This window comes from Lytechinus variegatus, chromosome 2 (genome assembly GCF_018143015.1).
Source record: "Lytechinus variegatus isolate NC3 chromosome 2, Lvar_3.0, whole genome shotgun sequence".
NCBI lineage: Eukaryota > Metazoa > Echinodermata > Echinoidea > Temnopleuroida > Toxopneustidae > Lytechinus > Lytechinus variegatus.
Genome location: NC_054741.1, coordinates 15,253,125 through 15,272,952, shown reverse-complemented (window position 1 = coordinate 15,272,952; position 19,828 = coordinate 15,253,125). Strand labels below are relative to the sequence as shown.

General features: G+C 35.7%; 1 protein-coding gene across 2 annotated transcripts in view; it reads left to right on the top strand.

Annotated features, from left to right (window-relative positions):
* Positions 1-19,172, top strand: part of LOC121407416 (thyrotropin-releasing hormone receptor-like) — a 106,220-nt gene extending 87,048 nt beyond the window's left edge. For both annotated transcript variants that reach the window (XM_041598482.1, XM_041598480.1), the window contains exon 7: positions 14,220-19,172. In XM_041598482.1, the coding sequence (XP_041454416.1) occupies positions 14,220-14,374 (155 nt within the window). In that variant the 3' untranslated portion in view covers positions 14,375-19,172. The remainder of the gene's footprint in view (positions 1-14,219) is intronic.
* Positions 19,173-19,828: the final 656 nt, after the last annotated feature.

The following is a 19,828-nucleotide window of genomic DNA, read 5'->3' as shown; positions in this document are numbered from 1 at the left end:
AGAAACAGTTACAATTTAAAGGATATGCGTTTTGTTTGATAAATCTGGCGATGTTCCTTAAAAAAACACACAAATTTTACCCGGTACCCAATTAAAAAAAAACATCTGTCATTGTTCCGCTTCCATTTACACCACGCCTCATGCATGGAATGGGCTAAAGAAAATCAGGATATAATCATTGCCGGTAGCTTTCTGTTATCTAATCACTATGTTGATTGTGTGCTTAAATGCCATAGTTAAAAGCTATTGAGAAAAGGGATGTTGGGTATCCAAAGTTCAAAATACATTTTTTAGTTCTTGGTTTTGTTTAAGGGATCAACGGATGAAAAGAAAATATCAACGGCCACTACATCTTTATAAAATTTGAATGTTAGATGTTACTAGAACATAATTCACATTATTGATCCTTGACCAAAGCGTTTGACTGGCTTTAAAGACGTACCTTTCATAACAACTGTCACTTTTAAGCTTTCATAATCATGACAGAAAATCATTTAATCCTGGATCAATTGACTGTACCTCACTGAAATAATGGCTCATTTACACATTTATTTTTTTTTCTATTGATAGTGGAAAGATCATTGCAGCATATAAATAAAAATGGTGTTATAATTGTTAAATTTACTTCATCGCAACGATTTTGGGAGACTTCGTGGAATGTGATTACTGAAATTATATTGAAAGGTAATGAAGCTATAATTAAAAATTATTATTCATAATTAATAATTCGGTCAGTTTTCAGTTTTCCAATATTCATGTTCAAAGAATGCGAAAGACAATTATTTTACGAAGATAATCAATTTCAATATCATATCATATTGATTTTTCCTATATATATATATATCGAGAATTGTTTGCTCTTTAATTTTGTTTAAATATTGTGTATAATTTTTTGATAAGTTTTGGTATTATTCAACGCACTTTTGCATTTTTAATTTCTTCATGTAATGGGTATATTATCAAATTTGGAATATGGGTCTAGTGTTTATTACAGCCTGCGGTGATCTGTTTAAAAGAATACATCTATGGCGCAAATTCCGATCCGAACTTTGTGTCTACTATCGAAAGGAAAATTCATTATTTTATCTGAATGCGAAATTTCACGCCTACTTGTGACATAAAGCCAGAAAAGGAAACAGAAAGAATGAAAATAAAAGTATACACGTGTGCACACAAAAAGGTCCCGCAACTACATTACACACACGAATATTTTGTGCTAGTTGTTGTTCTTTTTTCTTTTCTGTACACGGTTAAACATCTAAATATTGCATGTATTGCAAGTGTCTATGGCTGATTGAGTTTATATTAAAGATTACGTATGCCACACTAAAGTGTAGTTTATTTCATTGCATGTTTGAATCGTTTAATTTTGTGTCCATTGCCTTGATAAATACTCCCTATATTATCACAGGTAAATATGCTACATATTATGTCTACTCAAATTAATTCAAATGATAATAACGGGCTTTTTTATCGCACAAGTCCTACAAATAATTAGTCAAAGAATTAGGAATAGTGATAGTAGTCATTGTAGTAGTATTGTTTTATTAGTATATCATTCATTCTTTCTTTGAAAAATAGTTATCTTAATAGTTATATATCACCAATCCATGTATTTATCATCATCATAACCATATTTATACTTTGCATATTGATCGAACTGTATCTAAATGTTGGGGACCTACATCGTAAAAGGTACCTGGTTGAAGATGATACCACATAACTATTTCCCATGTTTCCGGAAAAAGAATATTAACGTCAAGAAACATGTAAAAATGCATTTCTACGGAACCTATTTCCTTAATATTCTGCGAAAGATACAACTTGACATTTAGGTTCTCGTGATTTCTTAAAGATCCTTTTTATTTATTTTTTTTTATTTTTTTTTATTTTGTTTATTGATATGGTGCGCCATCTATCGGTGGCTGGCCAAATGTCTTACTCTGAGGTCGACAAACTTTTATTTCCGCGTCGACATCGCGCGCAAGCGCAGTGCTAATGCTTCATAAATGAAAACCATACGGCAAGAATTCATCAAAAACGGTCTGAAAGAAATATGTGGGCAAAATTCTCTCCTACCTCCTGAACCAAAGTAAACAGCACATCGGGCCGAGCCGCGTCGGTATAATCGCATGCGTGCATTCACTTTAGTACTATTATAGCACGCGCAACAGACAATGAGATCAGTGGCAACAGTACAGGGCCCCGTCTTACAAAGAGTTGCAATTGATCTGATCGATCGCAACTATGGAAAGCCAGCAAAGTCCACATCTAACATTCATGTTGGTTCAAAAAAATGTCTAAATATGAATGTATATCCATAAATTCATTGATTTCTTGATAACTTGGTGTGTTCTAGTTTGTTAAAAGAGAACATTTTGCAAATTTCCTGTAAAAAAATTGATGACACTGATGGATTTCCATAGAGTTACGATTGACTGGATCAATCGTAACTCTTTGTGAGACGGGGCCCAGATGTCGAGTTTTTCCTATGATGCATTGCGAATTTTGGCCTGTCCGCTGCAAACGATAGATGGCGCACAGTATTGTGAATTCACCGACAATCGTGGAGAACTTTCCCTTTGCCTCAAGGTTGTGCGTGAAGCAGCGCACAAGGAACCCTATCCAAATTATAGATATTGATGCTATCAACGTCCAATCAAACATCTTCACGCAATTACTGAACAATTCTCAATTGAATAAATGAAATACAATAACATAAAGAAACTAGAAATAGATAATAAAAAATAAACAATATCAGTGAAAAATAAAAATAGGAATAAAAATGAAAGGGATATTTTAACGGTATAAAGGGCCATACCAACACGTAAAGTACATCACGTACCGAGGATTTTCTCTCTCCCTATCCCCCTTATCTTCTCCTCTCTCTCTCACTCTCTCTCTCTCTCTCTCTTTCTTTCTCTCCCTCCCTCTCTCTCTCTCTCTCTTTCTCCATATGTTGGTCTAGGGGGGGTTTAAATATAAGTGTTTTATTTTCATTACACGCAGCCTTCATTTTTCGTTGGTATGGCTGATCTCGGTGGCGGATCTAGCTTTTTGCTAAAAAGGACGGGGTGACAAGTTGATTTGACCCAGTAACGATGAGTTGGGACGTAATGCGTTCTACCCCTCCCCCCCCCACCCACCCCCTGCTAGATCCGCCACTGGTCTGCTTGCGCGACTCTCGTAAAGCGTTCGGGAAGGGGTTTTGGAATATTAACAGCACCCCTTTTTATTAAACATCTTTAGAAAGGATGAAGTGGGGGGTTGGAACTTTAGCCCTCCCCCCCCCCCCTTCGCCGATCTACCTCTGGATCTTCCACACTAGAAAATGAAAAGTATATAAATTATTAAATAAATCATAAAATTAAATAATAAATAGGTATATGAATATTTCAATAAAAAATAAACAAAAAAATGATTAGTACTTGCTATTTTCTTCCTATAAAGCGACTGGCAGTCTGCATTTGTGCTTTCGAAAGGGATTTCATTTGTGACTTTCGGATACTTTCATCAAATTGAAGAAAAAAATTGTATAATTTCGCAAAAGTGGTCGCTTTTTATTTTAGGATTCTGCCATGGAAAAAATGTCTATTGGAATAAATACTTCTCTTTCCTAGAAAGAGACGAGCGAAATTGTTTCATCATTAAGAGGTGTTTAGTGCCTTGTCCGTTTAATTGGCATCATTAACACCTTTGGCGAAATTGTCATGGGGTTAATTCAGGACCTTTGGTAGAATACACGCTCTCTATTTGTCTTCATTGTGTTGATATACCTGCTCTTCCATTTATTGACTGGCCTGCCATATGGTGTTTTTTCAAGAGGTAAAGAACACAGTGTCCCACAGTCTGTTCGCAGTATGTAACACGATTTTTTTTTTTGTATTTATGTTTTTATTGTAAAACAAAATAATATATACAATAACAACAAAACTTCATAGCTACTGTACTTAAGATATCTACACAAAATATCTACACAACTGATGACAAGACGACACATACACAGGACAAACACGATTCTCTCAGTAACAAAAAGATAAAGAATAAATAAATAAGTAAATAAATTAATCAATAAATAAAAAATACATAAAGGCATCCAGATTCCAGAATATGGAGAAAACAATAATTTGGTGAGGGATAAGCATTAATCTACATTAAAGGACCACTTCTTGAAATGCAGTGCCAATTTATCATTCTTTTCAGCTATATAGTATTCTGTTTTCTGTTTTACTTTGACAAAGGTTATGAAAGCCTGAAAGTTTAAATCAATTTCTTGAAACTTGCATCTCATAATATAGAATTTAAGACATAAAAATAGGAAATTAATACACATATCATGTTTGCCACCAATATCAAAACCAAAAATGAAACTGATATCAGGATAGACTGTTGTTTCATGAATAATACTATCAATGTAGTCTGTGAGCTTCTTTCTAAATGGTAAGACCTTTTCACATTCACAAAAAATATGTTTTAAAGTTTCAGGGTATTTACCACAAAAATAGCACAGTGGTGATTCACTTCTATCGATTTTAAATAAGAAAGACTTCACTGCAATAGCATTATGAAATAATTTGAAATAAAATGACTTTAACTGGGTCTCTATAGTACATCTGAAATTTCTCTTGTGGACTGCTGGCCAATCAATGTCATTGGAATCCAGACCTAACCATTCTTCCCATTTGCTTTCTATCCTTTCACAAGACACAAATTCTTTACTTCTCAAGACATCATAAGCATGTTTTGGAACCTTACAAGTTTTTACCAACCGTGATAAAATTGAATCAAACAAGTCTTCTGTTACCTGTTTAGGATCAAGAAACCAGTCTAAATAAATAGCATTCAATAGTGAATCATATTTCCTTCTATCCTTAATGGGAATATCAAAATCCAACACTAACTCCTCAAATGTTTTTACCCTATTGAATCCATAATACAATTGACAGATAGTATGAATACCTCTTTGCTGCCATACTGGATAGTAAAAAAAAGGTCTATGTTTTACACTGACATTTTTGTTCCACCATAAATAGTCTTGTAAATGATAATGATGTAAATTCATGTCTTTCATCATTGCAGACCTATACTCATACCAAATACTTAAAGATGCTGCTATTTGACAGTTTCCTATTCTTCTCAAAACGCAATGAGGTGCCTCAGTTTTCCACAATACAAGATGATCCTCATTAAAAATTTTCAACATTTCTATTTCAATACATTTCCAAGAATTACTATAACTTTCATCAAAAAAAAGTTTTACCCACACCATTTTCTGCGCTTTAGCATACAAAAATGGATCAATCATTTTGAGACCACCTTCTTCATACTGGTTACATAATATACTCCTCTTTACACGGTCATTTCCATTACTCCAAATAAATCGAAACAATAAGCTGTTTAATTTCTTGAAGAAGGTTTTAGGAATATCAATACATAAGACTGAAAATAAATACAAAAGTTGTGGTAGTATAAGTGACTTAATAACTGTTATTTTGCCCAATAAAGAAATACCTCTTTGTCGCCAACAATTAATGGTTTGTTCCATCTTTTTCAATCTTGGAGGAAAATTGAGTTCGTAAAGGGACTTAATTTGTAAAGAAAATGTAACCCCAAGAGCTTTGAATGTTCTAGAATTCCATTTTAATCCTTCCTCCTGGAAGGGGGTTAAACCACTATTCTTTAAACTGCCAACATGAATGGCTTCAGATTTTGCTACATTTATTCTGCATCCTGAGAAGGTAGAAAAATAATGTAAAGCTTCAAATAAATTGAGAAAAGAATCAATATCTCCATTCAAAAAGCATATAGTATCATCTGCAAACAAACTGACCTTTTTCTCCAGGTTCCCTATCTTAATACCATGTATATAATGATTATCTCTTAATGCTATTGCGTATGTAACACGATTTAAAATCACATTCACACTACTTAATATATTAGTGCATGTTAATAATGTAAATCACATTCACATAAATCTACGCAGTCGACTATGTGAACACACTTTGAACCGTCATACAGCCGAGATGTATTGAATTTGAACATTTTAACAGTGTGAACAATATTTTCACATAGTGCATTATGTGAACACACTGTGATCACACTGACAAAAAATCCGCATAATGCAAACTCTCCCACAAGTTTTCAGATTGAATTGTATGCTTCAACGAAATCATGGGCAAAACAAAATTAGCAAAGTCTGAATCTAGAAGAAACTTTTTGACGAAAATGCCATGGGTTAATGCAGGACATTGCCAAAAATAAAGCTTTACACCTTTTCTCCATTTTCTTGGTATGATAGCTCTTCTACTATTCCAGATTGGACGTTGATTGAGGGAAGCTCTCTTTCCCGAAAGCAAATGACGAGGAAATGTCTCCCAAGTACCCCCCCAACACAGTGCCAATCCCCTCTCTGTGAATTCCCTCGTTATTCTAGCAAGCGACCGGACAACATTGGATTTCATTGGGCATGTAATGGACACTTTTTTTGTTTTTGTTGGAAAAATCGTCACATCTAATCGTCATATCTTTGGCAAAACCACACGGCAAGGATTGTATAACTAATTTTTGCCAAAATATAACATTTGTTTTAATATTTTGTTCAATTTGTGGGTATGACTACTTTTCCATGACACAGTTGTAGAAACTTACTAGTTAACTGCATATTTCGTTTAAAATTAAATTCCCCAAATCGTCAAAAATGGTAAGGGGCTTAGTTCAGGATTTCTTGACCAAAAAATCATATTATGTTCTTCATTACTGGTATGACTTGGGGGTCGATGCAAGTCACCAATAGTTACTTCAGCAGCTGTAACCGCCCCCCCCCCCGGGTACAATCCTCCTCAGAATCTTTCTATATTTTAAACATGACTGTTGAAAAATAAGCAAGAGGGACATTCGTTATTTAATAAGAAAAATATCTGATACTTTTCACGGAATAGCTTCAATATGAAACTTTACAATCCCTCAACTATAATATTGCGTTGTTATCCCGTTGTCTTATACTTTATCCCTCCCAAATTTCACTCGAATATTGGTGAGATGTCTTCACTCTTGAACTTTTTTAGAACCTGAACGTTTTCCCCCTGTTTCATTCATTGAGTCGAGATGAAATTTGGATCTTTAAGGGTCGTGGGATTATTGGACTTTTCACCAACCCCGGTAGATCATTGAACTCCGGAGCGAAGGATAAGGTCATTTATCTTACATGAAATTTTCATTTATTCGAGGAATCCTCATTTATTCAATGGTGGGCGATATTTGCTTGGGATCAAATTCTTTATTGTTTTCCGACATCTCAGTTGAGGAATTCACCAGTTATCATTTTTTTCGGTCTGAGAAGTTTGATTTATTCGAGCTTGCATGTACTCGTGATATGTAAAAATGATACAGTATTCGAATTTATATCGGGTGTGCCGATGAGTAAAACAGTTCCTTGACTAGTTAGTATCTGACAAATATAACGGATAATGGACCGTTGGAAAATGTGCATGGCCAAATAGTCACTCTCTTAAGACACTATTCAAAGAAAAAAAAGTAATGATATTAATACCCCACAAAATTCATGATTCATCGAGCGTTTGTCCGTTTTCAACATTATGCATTGACAATACTTAGGGAATGGTGGTCTTTCTACCGAAAGATAAGTGTTCAAATAGTCATTGAAAACCGTTAAAAAAACAAGTACTATCGGGCTAATGGGTGATTCCATACGTGTCGTACGGGACATTTAGAGAACATTTGACAGTTTTTGACAAGAAAAAACAAAAAATATTCCAGTAACTATAGGTGGTCATCAGCTACTACCAGAGTGTAAGAAAAACCAAGACTTAACATGACTTGAATTCACATCCTGTATAATACAGATTAAAAATAGTAATGTGTCGTACGGACGCAGAAAAAGTGGCTTTTTTAGAAACCTCAAGTTTGTACTCAAAAGTCTGTGAGTTGGGCAGATAAATTTCATAGAAACTGAACTCAAATTGACACTCAATTACCCAAGAACAAACACATTTATAAAAGAAAGTAAAATAAACATTCATGAATAAATAAAGCAAATTATAATTTTCGAGAACATTGTGGCGTACGGGACATTCAAAATGTGTCGTACGGGACATCTCTAAATTGAAGCCAAACTTTCTTACTTTATGTCACTTTGACTTCTTCAATCACATTATTTGGCTGATGAAAATGATAATCCCATCAAACTAAGACATTCATTAGGTTAGAAACCGCTATTAGGTGAATATTTCTGTCAATATATCATAAACAAAATAATGTGTCGTACGGGACAATTGTGTGTCGTACAGGACACTTCTGTGTCGTACGGGACACTTGTGTGTCGTACGGGACACTTGTGTGTTGTACGGGCACTTGCGTGTTGTACTGGGCAGCCTGAATAAATAAACATGAACTTTTTATCAATCAGAAGGAGCATTACCCCTAAATTCTTGCTTATTTATGAATAATCTTTTAATAAGCAGTCATTCAGGACAATACAGTTAAGTAACCTCAATATATACAATTGGGAGCAATATATGTTATGATGGGAAATGTACAAGTGTTCACAGCATTTTTACGAGCTGAAAAACTTCAGGTTTGTGTGAAGTTATATTTTAGGGAACTAATCGATGATTTCCAAACACTATTTAAACAATAAATGAATGAAACTTTGTATAAATTATGGGGCTAAAATGATGATGTTATGATTTTTTATATAAAATGTATATCTACATGATATATGTCACAACTGTCACTTTTTTTTGCTTTTTTTGGTCACAATTTTTTTTTCTAAAGAAATGCGGTTCTGCTTTTTCAAACCCATCAGCATTTCATGAAACCATATGGTTTGTCTTATTTTCCAGATTTTTTTTTACAAATTGAAAAAAGTAAGGAGTTTCAATACTGTATATAAAAAATAGTGATCATCAAGGGAAGTCCAAATAGATGATCATGATGATTGATATGTGTTTTTTTTTTACATCTTATAATAATTCCACATTAGCATGCAAGAGGAAGTCATCTTCCAGGCTAGGTTGAAATAATTATAAAAGTTTTCTTTTCATGCTCAATGAAAAGAAATTAACCTGCTCTGATCAGTGAAAATCACCAGTTTAGCTGAAGGGATTCACAAAAGAATAAGCCTACATGAAATCAATTAAAATGTTTAGAATCACCTATTTCATGTTCTATGGAGATAAACAAAGTACTTTTTCAGTTCACTTTATGTTAAATCAATTAAATGAATTTAAATATGCCTACTATTTATGGTTTCTGAATCGAAATCCTGCAATTAAACGCATTATTATATTGTGTGTCGTACGGGACATGTCCCGTACGACACAGCGTGTGTCGTACGGGACATTTTTTAATAGGACAATAATTGAAAAATGAAGGGCGGTAATTAGATCCTTATGGGATAAATCGATCACCCATGGGTCAAACAAAGAGAAACTCATTTTATGAAATTGCATCATCAAAAATAAAATTGTAGGAAAAACTTTTGCATTGTCATGTGTCGTACGGGACATTGCCAAAAATAGGTTCGGAAAAATCAGGGCTGCCCCTATTATGGATCATGAAAATGTTGTAGATATTATTTGGAACCATCAATGATATATTATTCTATTGACCTGCAATATTTTCAATCTTCTCCTGCTTTGCAAATAATTGTTTCAGGTAGAATTTGTACTTGACTATTCAATGAGCAAAATTATTGAAAATTTAAAATTCCATTGTTCTCCCCCCAAAAAACTATATCTGTCTTCACTTTTGGTTAAAACTCATAATTTTCAGAAAATTTAGGTATCATAGTAAAATATTACACTACTTATGACTTATTGAAAGCATGTTGAAATTTATGATATTTTTGAAGTTCTAGTGTGGAATCGCCCTAATGGAAACTTCGGTAATAACAGGTTTACCTTTTGATTATAAATCCAGTTTATGTAACTTAGTCATTAATTTTGGTATTTAAGGCTTTTATTGTAGAATATTATTATATCTTCATGTATGGACACGCATGGAACATTATCAAAACATTTTATCTTCAGCGCAACTACATACAACCTCTTCATCAGTTACTCTATTTTAATCTAAGCTACAAATATAATGGGGAAAAAAGCTGTGAAATTTAGCTAGTTTGTTTCGCTTTAAGATTAAGATTAGAAAAAGAAATGTGCGTATAGGAGTTTTTTTTATGTTTTGTTTTTATTTTCACACATTTTGTTACTTAATTCTTCGAGCATAATATCATTAATAACAAACTATACATTTTTATTCAGCAAGGCAGTATGATACAGCTGTTTTAAGGTGTTAAGTAAAAGACAACGTTAGGTCACTTTTTTTCGCTGACTCGCGTCATCTCCTTTTCTCGCTTTACCTAAAAATTCTTGAGCCACATTTTGTTTTATGAAGTGTTTGTAATATATTCACCTTAATAAATCACTGTTTAAGGTGTGCCGGCGGTGTGCTGATCCAGATAGGTTGGTTTGTTGAAGACATTCAGGAGGGAGTATATTCAAGACAGAAGAGGATACGAACCAGAGAGAGAGAGAGAGAGAGAGGAAGAGAAGGGGAGAGAGAGGGGGAGAGGGAGGGGAGAGCAGGCTTGTCAGAAACAATACGAAGGTGCTATAGGTCTGCCCACAGGGCTCTAATTTTCTGACCTATTTCTCCGGAAATCCGTCGAATTGTCTCACAATTTGCCAAGAAAGGTCGCATTTCAATCCTCATACCTCTCGATAATTTGAAATTCACTTTGAACTGTATTCAATTTCTAAGGTAAAGCAAGCGTACTCGCACTTACGTTCAATATTATTGAAGTATTGTGTTTGTTTCGTTTAAACTCTTGGCTTTGCAAAGGAAATAACAAAGTTATTGCATCTCAGTTTATATTTCCTGAATGCCAATACATACTCTGTATTTTCATCTTATGCGTGCATCTTAGTTCGATTAACCGTAATAAGACTGGAGTCTGATTCAGCCCCCTCCCCTCCCCGACATTTTTCGCGACAAATCTGTAACGCGGAAAGCTTGCGATCGCGCTGTCGACGTTCGAGATCCCCCCTCATGTCTTCTTTGGCGTCAAAATTGTCCAGACTTTTCCGGTTTAACATGAGAATTCATTTAATTGAAAACATTTAATCATATGTACTGGCGTACCTGGGATTTTCCGCAGGGGGGGAGGGGCAAAACTGATCGAAAAATTTGACAAGCAAAATTTGACAAGCAGGGGGGCAGGGATATGTCTATTGTATGGGTTGTGACTCGTCGGGGGGGGGGGCAGACTGCCCCTCTGCCCCCCCCCTCCCAGTAGGTACGCTAGTGATCATATGCTAGCTTGAAGCGAACTTAGCTAACCCTTAACTTAAAAAAACCCTATATCATGCATATGTAAGAAATTACTATTACTTTCAAGCTGATTGAAAAGTTTGCAGCCTAAATCATATTTTGCAAATGACAATCACACACTTTGTTACGCTACTGGTTCCGGTAATGGATGATGTAAAACAGGCCAAGACTTTCACACCTTTTCCCTTGCATATATCAAAGATAAGTTGCATGTAATTCATATGCAGTCTAGAAAATAGAATGATGGAAATGTACCCCCAGCATCAGAGGCACCTGCGGGGAAGCGTAGGGCCGGCGTATAGGGCAAAACAATTAATAGGAAGTTTTCGCTGAGCGTCATCGGCGTACTGAAGATTTAAGAACAGAGAAAAAAGATGCACTTCCAAATGTGCGTCATCGTAGTCATGTCAAAGAACAACTAAGAGGTCTTTGTTAGCAATTGGTGAATAAAAACATCAGTTTAGTCCTCGATACTGGACAAACGACATAGACTGCATTTACTAATATTCCTCAGCTCTGAAACTTTGGACGAAACTTCTTTTCCAGTTTACCTATTTTCGACATAGACCTCCCAACTGTTTTTTTTCTTTGATTTTGTTTTGTTTTGTTTTTGGTGGTGTTATTTGATGAAAATTTTAGCACATTTGTTCTGTTCTTGAATCATCAGTACATCGCTGAGCCAAAACTTCCCTATTTAACCTAAGGACATGAGACCGACCCCGCACTGTGGATGATACAATATTCTTTAGAATATTACCTGGCGAAGGGGCGGATTGGATTTTACAGTTCCCGTGTGCTAATTTGCCCCCTCCCGACCCCCCCTCACCCCCCTTTGCACCCGTTCTCTCCCTCTCTCTCTCTTCTACGTATTAAAGAATAAAATGGTATACTGACTCTCTAAGCATGCTAAGTCCAATGAATCCACTTCACTGAAGGGTATTTGAGTGCTATCGTCAATCCCAACGAATTACTCGCGTCCTTTGGCAGGGCATTTATCTACATTTTCCACTCTCCACCCATCAGCTATACAGGTGTAGTAAATGGATGACTCGTAAGAAGGGATTCCTTGAATGCTTGAGCACCTGCTCAACGCAACCGTGCTAAAGGCTAGTGGAAAAAAGTATGCAGCGCTTAGAAATATTGCATCGAAAGCTAACATTATGTAACATATTACTATAACAACAAATTTATAAGGAACAGTTGAACGAAATCATCCAGTTATTTCAAAACGCTCCCTCCCCACTACCTTCGTTATGTAACGTTGCAGGGAATTAAGAACAGAACGGAAGAACGAATGATGTCACATAATTACGTGGGAAGAGTATCAACTGCTGACTTATCTGAGCAAATAGAAACTTACAAGAAATGTAAAAACTTGTTTGTTTGTTTCTGGCTTATGTGTTTATACTCATAAGCAAGGCAACGGACAATCTTGGTCAAGTTGGTCTTCGCGGAACCCTCTGAAACCTCTTCTTCTCTAACATTATCCGCCCACGTAATGCAATGTGAGGAAGATGAAAAGGATGTTTTTCTCTCGGGGATTACACACATCTGCCGCACTAATACATTAAAATCTATGTCCAGCTGGTTTCACCGCCTTATACAAACAAATACATGAATATGTAGTCAACAAAAACAGGAAAGCTGGATACTGTCAATTTTCTGTCGTGAGGCTTAATTTTTTTTCTTAAGATTAAAATTTTATTTCCCTAGAATATATTATACATGTATTGCATGGCATTATGTTAAACTAAATGTAACTTATATTTCAACTCAACATAGGCATACCTTATGTTATATAATAATACGCATTCTTAATAGCTTATTTTCATAAATACGCCACAAAGTATTTTCATTTGAGTTTATGTGTTTTTATATTTAATACGCGGCAATTTTGAAATTTAACGAATGTTTTGATTTAATATTTTGAATTTACATATGCATAAATTTATTCTTTTCATAATTTGCTTGTTCATTTCGTTATCAGTATTTCTATTTTATTAATCTTTGTATATCATTTGTTTTATTGCCACATTTAAATTGGGTTTTTATTCGTTTACACAGGCCTTTTGTAGAACTGCTGCCTGGCAGCTGAATATGGCTTTTTCAGTGAATACTATAAATAAATAAAAAAAAACTATTAATCAAAATAAAAGTTGTGAACATTGTGATTCAAACTTTGTAAAAAAATAAGAAATGTTGTTTGTTTTTTTTATCCGTGAGAGTTCAAGAGAAATCCCTTCGTCACGTGTCATAGAAAGTATACCTTTGGTACATGTTTTTTTTAAATTATCACTTCACATCTATGACGCATTTTATTCGTTTCCTCTGGAAGATGATAGCTTATCCCATCCTACCACGATTGAATCATGTCCTTTCACTAAAAGAGGTAGCGACAGCTGAATTCCTATATCATGATCATTGCCATCATCATCATCATCATCACCCCCACCACCACCGCCATCATCATCATCACCCCCACCACCGCCGCCATCATCATCATCACCATCAAAATCACCGCCGCCACCATCACCACCACCGCCATCATCAAAATCACCACCACCACCATCGCCATCATCATACCCACCATCATAATGTAGTCACTGTTGTCATTTTATCTTGTTATATTGATGATCCGGATTATTTTATTTATTTTATCGCAATAATCGTTTTGTTCTCACTAAATTCATCTTTATTTAACCTAATTATTTTCTTCATCCCTTCACCTACCAAATGACATCTTTTCCATCAACCCATCTATTCCTCATCCCTTGTCATCTTACTTGCAAATCGACCTTTCCCCCTTCCTGATCACCACCAAAATTTCCCAACACTACGAACCAATCCTCCACCCAATCCCTCTTCTGCAGCTCTTGACCGCAATCAGTTTACCTGGATGTCTAACAACGACCCCGACAACACGGCCACCACTAGGGCGATCCGAATGAGCTCTACTACCAATTTCGAGACAACTAGGAAACACTGCGGACACTACAACGCCAATCCCAACACGTCGGCTATCTAAACAAAACGGAACAACTTCTTCCAAGGTACGCCACCAGATCAGGTTCCATCTACTGCGCCTACCAGGTCCTGATCGCGTTGCACGATGAATTCGGTGTCTGCGGTGTCGGGTTAACACCGTATAATCACAAGGGTTGCTTCCCATGCAACCAGATCTGTGAGTTCTTGCTGAGAATATTTCAATAAATTTCAGCGGCTCAGGTTTTGGACCGACATGGAAAAGGGCGATGAGCCTGAAGTTCGGCTTGCCCTTCATGACGTGCAGCGAGTGGCCAGTATCTAACCTTGACATTAGTAGCCTTTGAAACGCTTTGCTCGGTAGAGACAGGAAGAATATACACGACAGGAAAGATGATACATGTTTGCTTTTACATGCTTTGCACACTGCACAGTATTATTCGTGGAAAACATCATGGTAGCCTACCGAAGCATAAAGTTCATCTCATTCAAAAGAAGGGATCATCACTCCCTTGAACTTTTAGAGTTGGTATCCTGTGCCAAGTAAAAGAAACTGTCCCATTTCCATATTTATAGAAAAAGGGCCGTCACCGAGTAAGAAGAATCATACGCAGATATATGTGTCATGTGTAAGGAGAGATGTTATTACATTGCAAGTATTTAAGTGGTGATTGGCTGTTCACTGGTCACGTGAGCTTGCATGATGCTCAAATCTCACTGGATGAATTAGTCCACACTGTTAAATACCTGGTCCACCCCCCCCCCCAAAAAAAAAAGAAGAAGATTCGTTGACCTAACAGGAAAGGTCAAACAAGCATAGCATTGAGAACTTAATCGAGATCGGTTCTAAAATAATTCAATGCTGGAAAACATTGTTTCATTTCTTATGAAGCATGCAAAATCAGAATTTATATTAGTTTATTGTAACCAAGGGGGAGCTTCTTTATCATATAATCTTAAAGCAAATTTCGCTAGAGATATGCACATTATATAAAATGTACTAGTGAGGAAGGATTGAATATCAAATGCACAATTGCTTACAGCCAAACATTTAAAACAGTGTTCGATACCTCAAGAAGCATAAAGTCAAAATTCATTACATTTTGTTGTGATTAAGTGGGGAACTTCATTATTATTATCAAATATTTAAAATCTGACATATTGGATATTACCTCTCATGAATTAAAAGAAAAGGAAATCGTGAGTCCGTGGTATCATATTTTCCCTATACCTGTATACCGCAAAGAATGTGTATATAACTGTTTGTGAAGTTAAGCAAAATAAATAAATAAAATGCCAAGTTTTCCCGTTTTTCATATCGAATATGTTTGATGGATAATATTTCAAACGCATACGCACTCTATGGGGAAACTTATAACTGAAGGGGACTTGACATTATCTATAAAACAATATGTTTCTTAAAAAAACATAAAACTTAAAACAAATAGAACTTAATTTAATTACTCTTCTTATTAAAGCGAAGAATAAATCTAATTCTTTATCTCTCCCCATCCCCTCCCCCCTCATTTTCCCAGAGTGACGGGATTTAAGAATGATGAATCCCTTCTTAATTCATAACTAAACCGACATAATCGAATTTAGTGATTTAAGCAGGGGTATTACGCACCGGGCAAATATTATTGATCATGTTGATTGATTTCAGAAGGTATTTATTTGTTTAAAAAGTGAAGTTCAATGTATTTATGTTGCATTCTTACCTCTTAAAAAGATTTAATATGTTGCAAATCTATGAAAATGTATTTTCTGTAAATCTGATGCGAATCTTGTACATAATAGTATGTAAAGAATCTTGCAAATGTTGCAAAATGTCTCTGTAATACGCCGTCAAATAATTTGGATGTGTTTGCTGAGTAGTCAGATGAGAATTGGCGTCTAAAACCGATTATGTTCTTTTCCATTTTTTTCTTTCTTTCAGGGGGTCTTAATATATTTCTCTATATGTTTTACAATTACGTTAGCCTCTTCAATTATGTGTGTTGTCATCAATATGTATGTCTTTGTAATATCCAATATATTTCGTGTAACCAGCAGAGAAGGTAATAATGTATTTGAAAGAATAATGTCAGACATGAGATTGGGGAGGGGTATTTTGTAGTAGGCCTGGATTTCAAAGTAACAGTGATTGAAATTCGGGGAAATGACTTAATTTAAAGTTTTGATAAAGACTTGAGGATATTACATACATTCAATTATTTATTTTGAGAATATTACAAACAAATATCATTAACAGATCCTATAGGTTCAGGCAGCCTAGGCAATAAGAACATTATGGGTTACCGTCATTGGATACCAACAAAGTAGATAAATAACAGAATAAGTTGGTGAATAAAAGAAAATAAAGAAATGAAATAAACATTAAGGATTCTTTGAAGTCTCAGGTTCTTATGGATTCTGGTATCATGAAAATTAATATGTGACAGGGAATAAACTGCCGTTTGGCTGGAAAAAACAAGACGTTTTCATTGACTAACATTGGGAATTTACACCGTAGAGAAGACAACCAATATCTAATAAATGAATGCAAAAACTCTATCAACAGGAACAAATGTAAGTTTGCTCATCTAAGAATAAATCAATCTTCATATTGACCACCACTCTTGTAATCTATCTATATATATGACGACGAATATCACTATGCTGATGACCACCACTTTGGACATGTTGGACACTTACGCAGAAGACGACATCTTGATTGACCACGCAGCTCTTGACACTATCACGCCGAAGAAAAACAATTATTCAATTATTGACTACTAGTTTTGGTATTTACAACCAATAACACAACTGTTCATTCATGTCAATTGACTATCAGTTCTTACATTTTCACCCAAGGGCACAACTGTTTACTGAACTATCAATTCTGACATTTACGTTTAAGAACGCAACTTTTCGATTGACAATCAGTTCTGACTTTACGCCAAAGTACACAAATACTCAGTTGACTACATCCATGACACCTCTGACATTTTTCGCCCAGTAACACAACTTTTCAATTGACAACCAGTTCTGACTCTTACGCACAGGGACACAAGTATTCAAATGACTATCAGTTCTGACATTTTCGCCAAACAATACGTCTGTTATGCTTATTGACTATCACTTCTGACAATTACGCAAAGGAACTGTCCATACGGATATTTATGGCCAAGAACACAACTATTTCATTTACTATCAGTTCTGACACTTATGTTTAGGAACACAGCTATTCGAGTGATAATGAGTTCTGACATTTACGCCCAAGAACACGACTACTGAATTGATTATCATTTGTAACATGTACGACCAAGTACACAGTTTCGATGTTCACGCATAAAAATACAACTATTGGCTACCAGTTATGACATTTACCAATGTATACGCACAATGACACAACTATTGAATATGACTATTATTGCTAACACAGCTTTTTCGATTGAATACCAGTTTTGACATGTTTGCCCAAGAACACAGCTCTGACATTTACTCACAAGGAAACAACTATTCGATAGACTATCAGTTCTACCAATTACGCTAAAGAACGCACCTATTCCATTAAGTATCAGCTCTAAAATTTGAGCCCAAGAATACAAATATTCCATTGACTATAATTTCTTACATTTACGCCCAAGAACATAGCTAATTAAATGATTATTAGTTCTGATATTACGCTTAGGAACACAACTCCGCGATTGACAATCAGTTCTGACATTTACGCCCAAGAACACAATTGACTATCAGTTCTGACATTTACGCCCCAAAACACAAATGACTATCAGTTCTGACATTTACGCCCCAAAACACAAATGACTATCAGTTCTGACAGTTACGCCCAAGAACACAATTGACTATCAGTTTTGACATTTACGCCCCAAAACACAAATGACTATCAGTTCTGACAGTTACGCCCAAGAACACAATTGACTATCAGTTTTGACATGTACGCCCAAGAACACAATTGACTATCCGTTCTGACATTTATGCCCAAGAACACAACAATCAGTTCTGACATTTACGCCCAAGAACACAACTGACTATCAGTTTTGACATTTACGCCCAAGAACACAATTGACTATCCGTTCTGACATTTACGCCCGAGAAGACAACTGACTATCAGTTCTGACGTTTACGCCCAAGAACACAATTGACTATCAGTTTTGACATGTACGCCCAAGAACACAATTGACTATTAGATTTGACATTTATGCCCAAGAACGCAAATGACTATGAGCTCTGACATTTACAAAAAAGAAAAACAATTATTCAATTGACAAACGGTCCATCCATTTACGCCCAAGATTAGACGAATATCAGTTTGGACCTTTGTCCCAGAGACGAATACTCTCTTGGTCATTGCTTTGGACATGGCATCAAATAAATTCATGAATGCTGAAGAAGTCATTTGCCAAATTGACTACCACTGTTAACATTAGAATATTGACTGCAAAGTAGAGGATACTCAACTCACGTATACGTGCAAAGTAGAGAATACTCAACTCACGTATACGTGATTTGGCGTGAAGTTATTAAGTTGATAGTATACTATCAAGTTTGCAACTTCACGCCAAATAATTTGGATTTTACGCCGAAGAAAACGAATTATGGTTGTGGTTTAATTTTCAGTTACGATTAATGCTTGATCGACCGATCGATTATCATTAATGTTTAATTCCAATCGATTCAAAATCGACAAAACCTTTTACATTATCACCAATATCCATGACTCGTGAGTAATTCCGCCAAAGAAGGCGTGTTACCGATCCGGACAGTTACGCTCAGCAAAAAAAAGTACCAATGTGATGACCACAATCATCTTAACATCTAGGCCGAAAAGGACTACTATACTTGTTCATGCAAAAAAAATACGGCACTCTATTGTCTTGCAGATTGTGCATCTACGCAGAAGAAGACCACTGCCATGACTCATTTACGCCGAAAATGACGGTTGCGTTATTGACTATCACTCCAGACATCTACGTCAAAACTATGGTTTTGACCCTGACTTGTTTACGCTTAGAGAAATGACTCCACTATTCCGAATCACTCCGGACATCTGCATCGAAAAACTCAGTTACCGAAGAAAACGGTCATACTCTTGACCGTGACCCATTTACTCAAGAGACCCCAAACGAATGACCCGTTGACTTTTATAATTATTCAGGACATGTACTTTTCACCATGACTCACGCTTTTATCCATGTTCGGACGCCTGCGCAGAAGAGTGCAACTATTAATTCTATTCACTACAACTCTTGACGGAAGGGCATTTTAGCAATCATTTCGCAGACTTTTTCTGTAACGCAGATATTCTTTTGTCAAAACTCATTCACAACAAAACAGCCTTTGTCGAAAATCGGTGACTCAAAACAGCAGTGTCGTCCTGTACTGTTGACAAACGACATATTTCCAATGTTTCGTCCGAATCCTAAGATGAAGTGCTGTCCCGGTCCACCAACTTTCGACAATGACCCCCAATCTTCCCATTGTGATTTGACGGGCA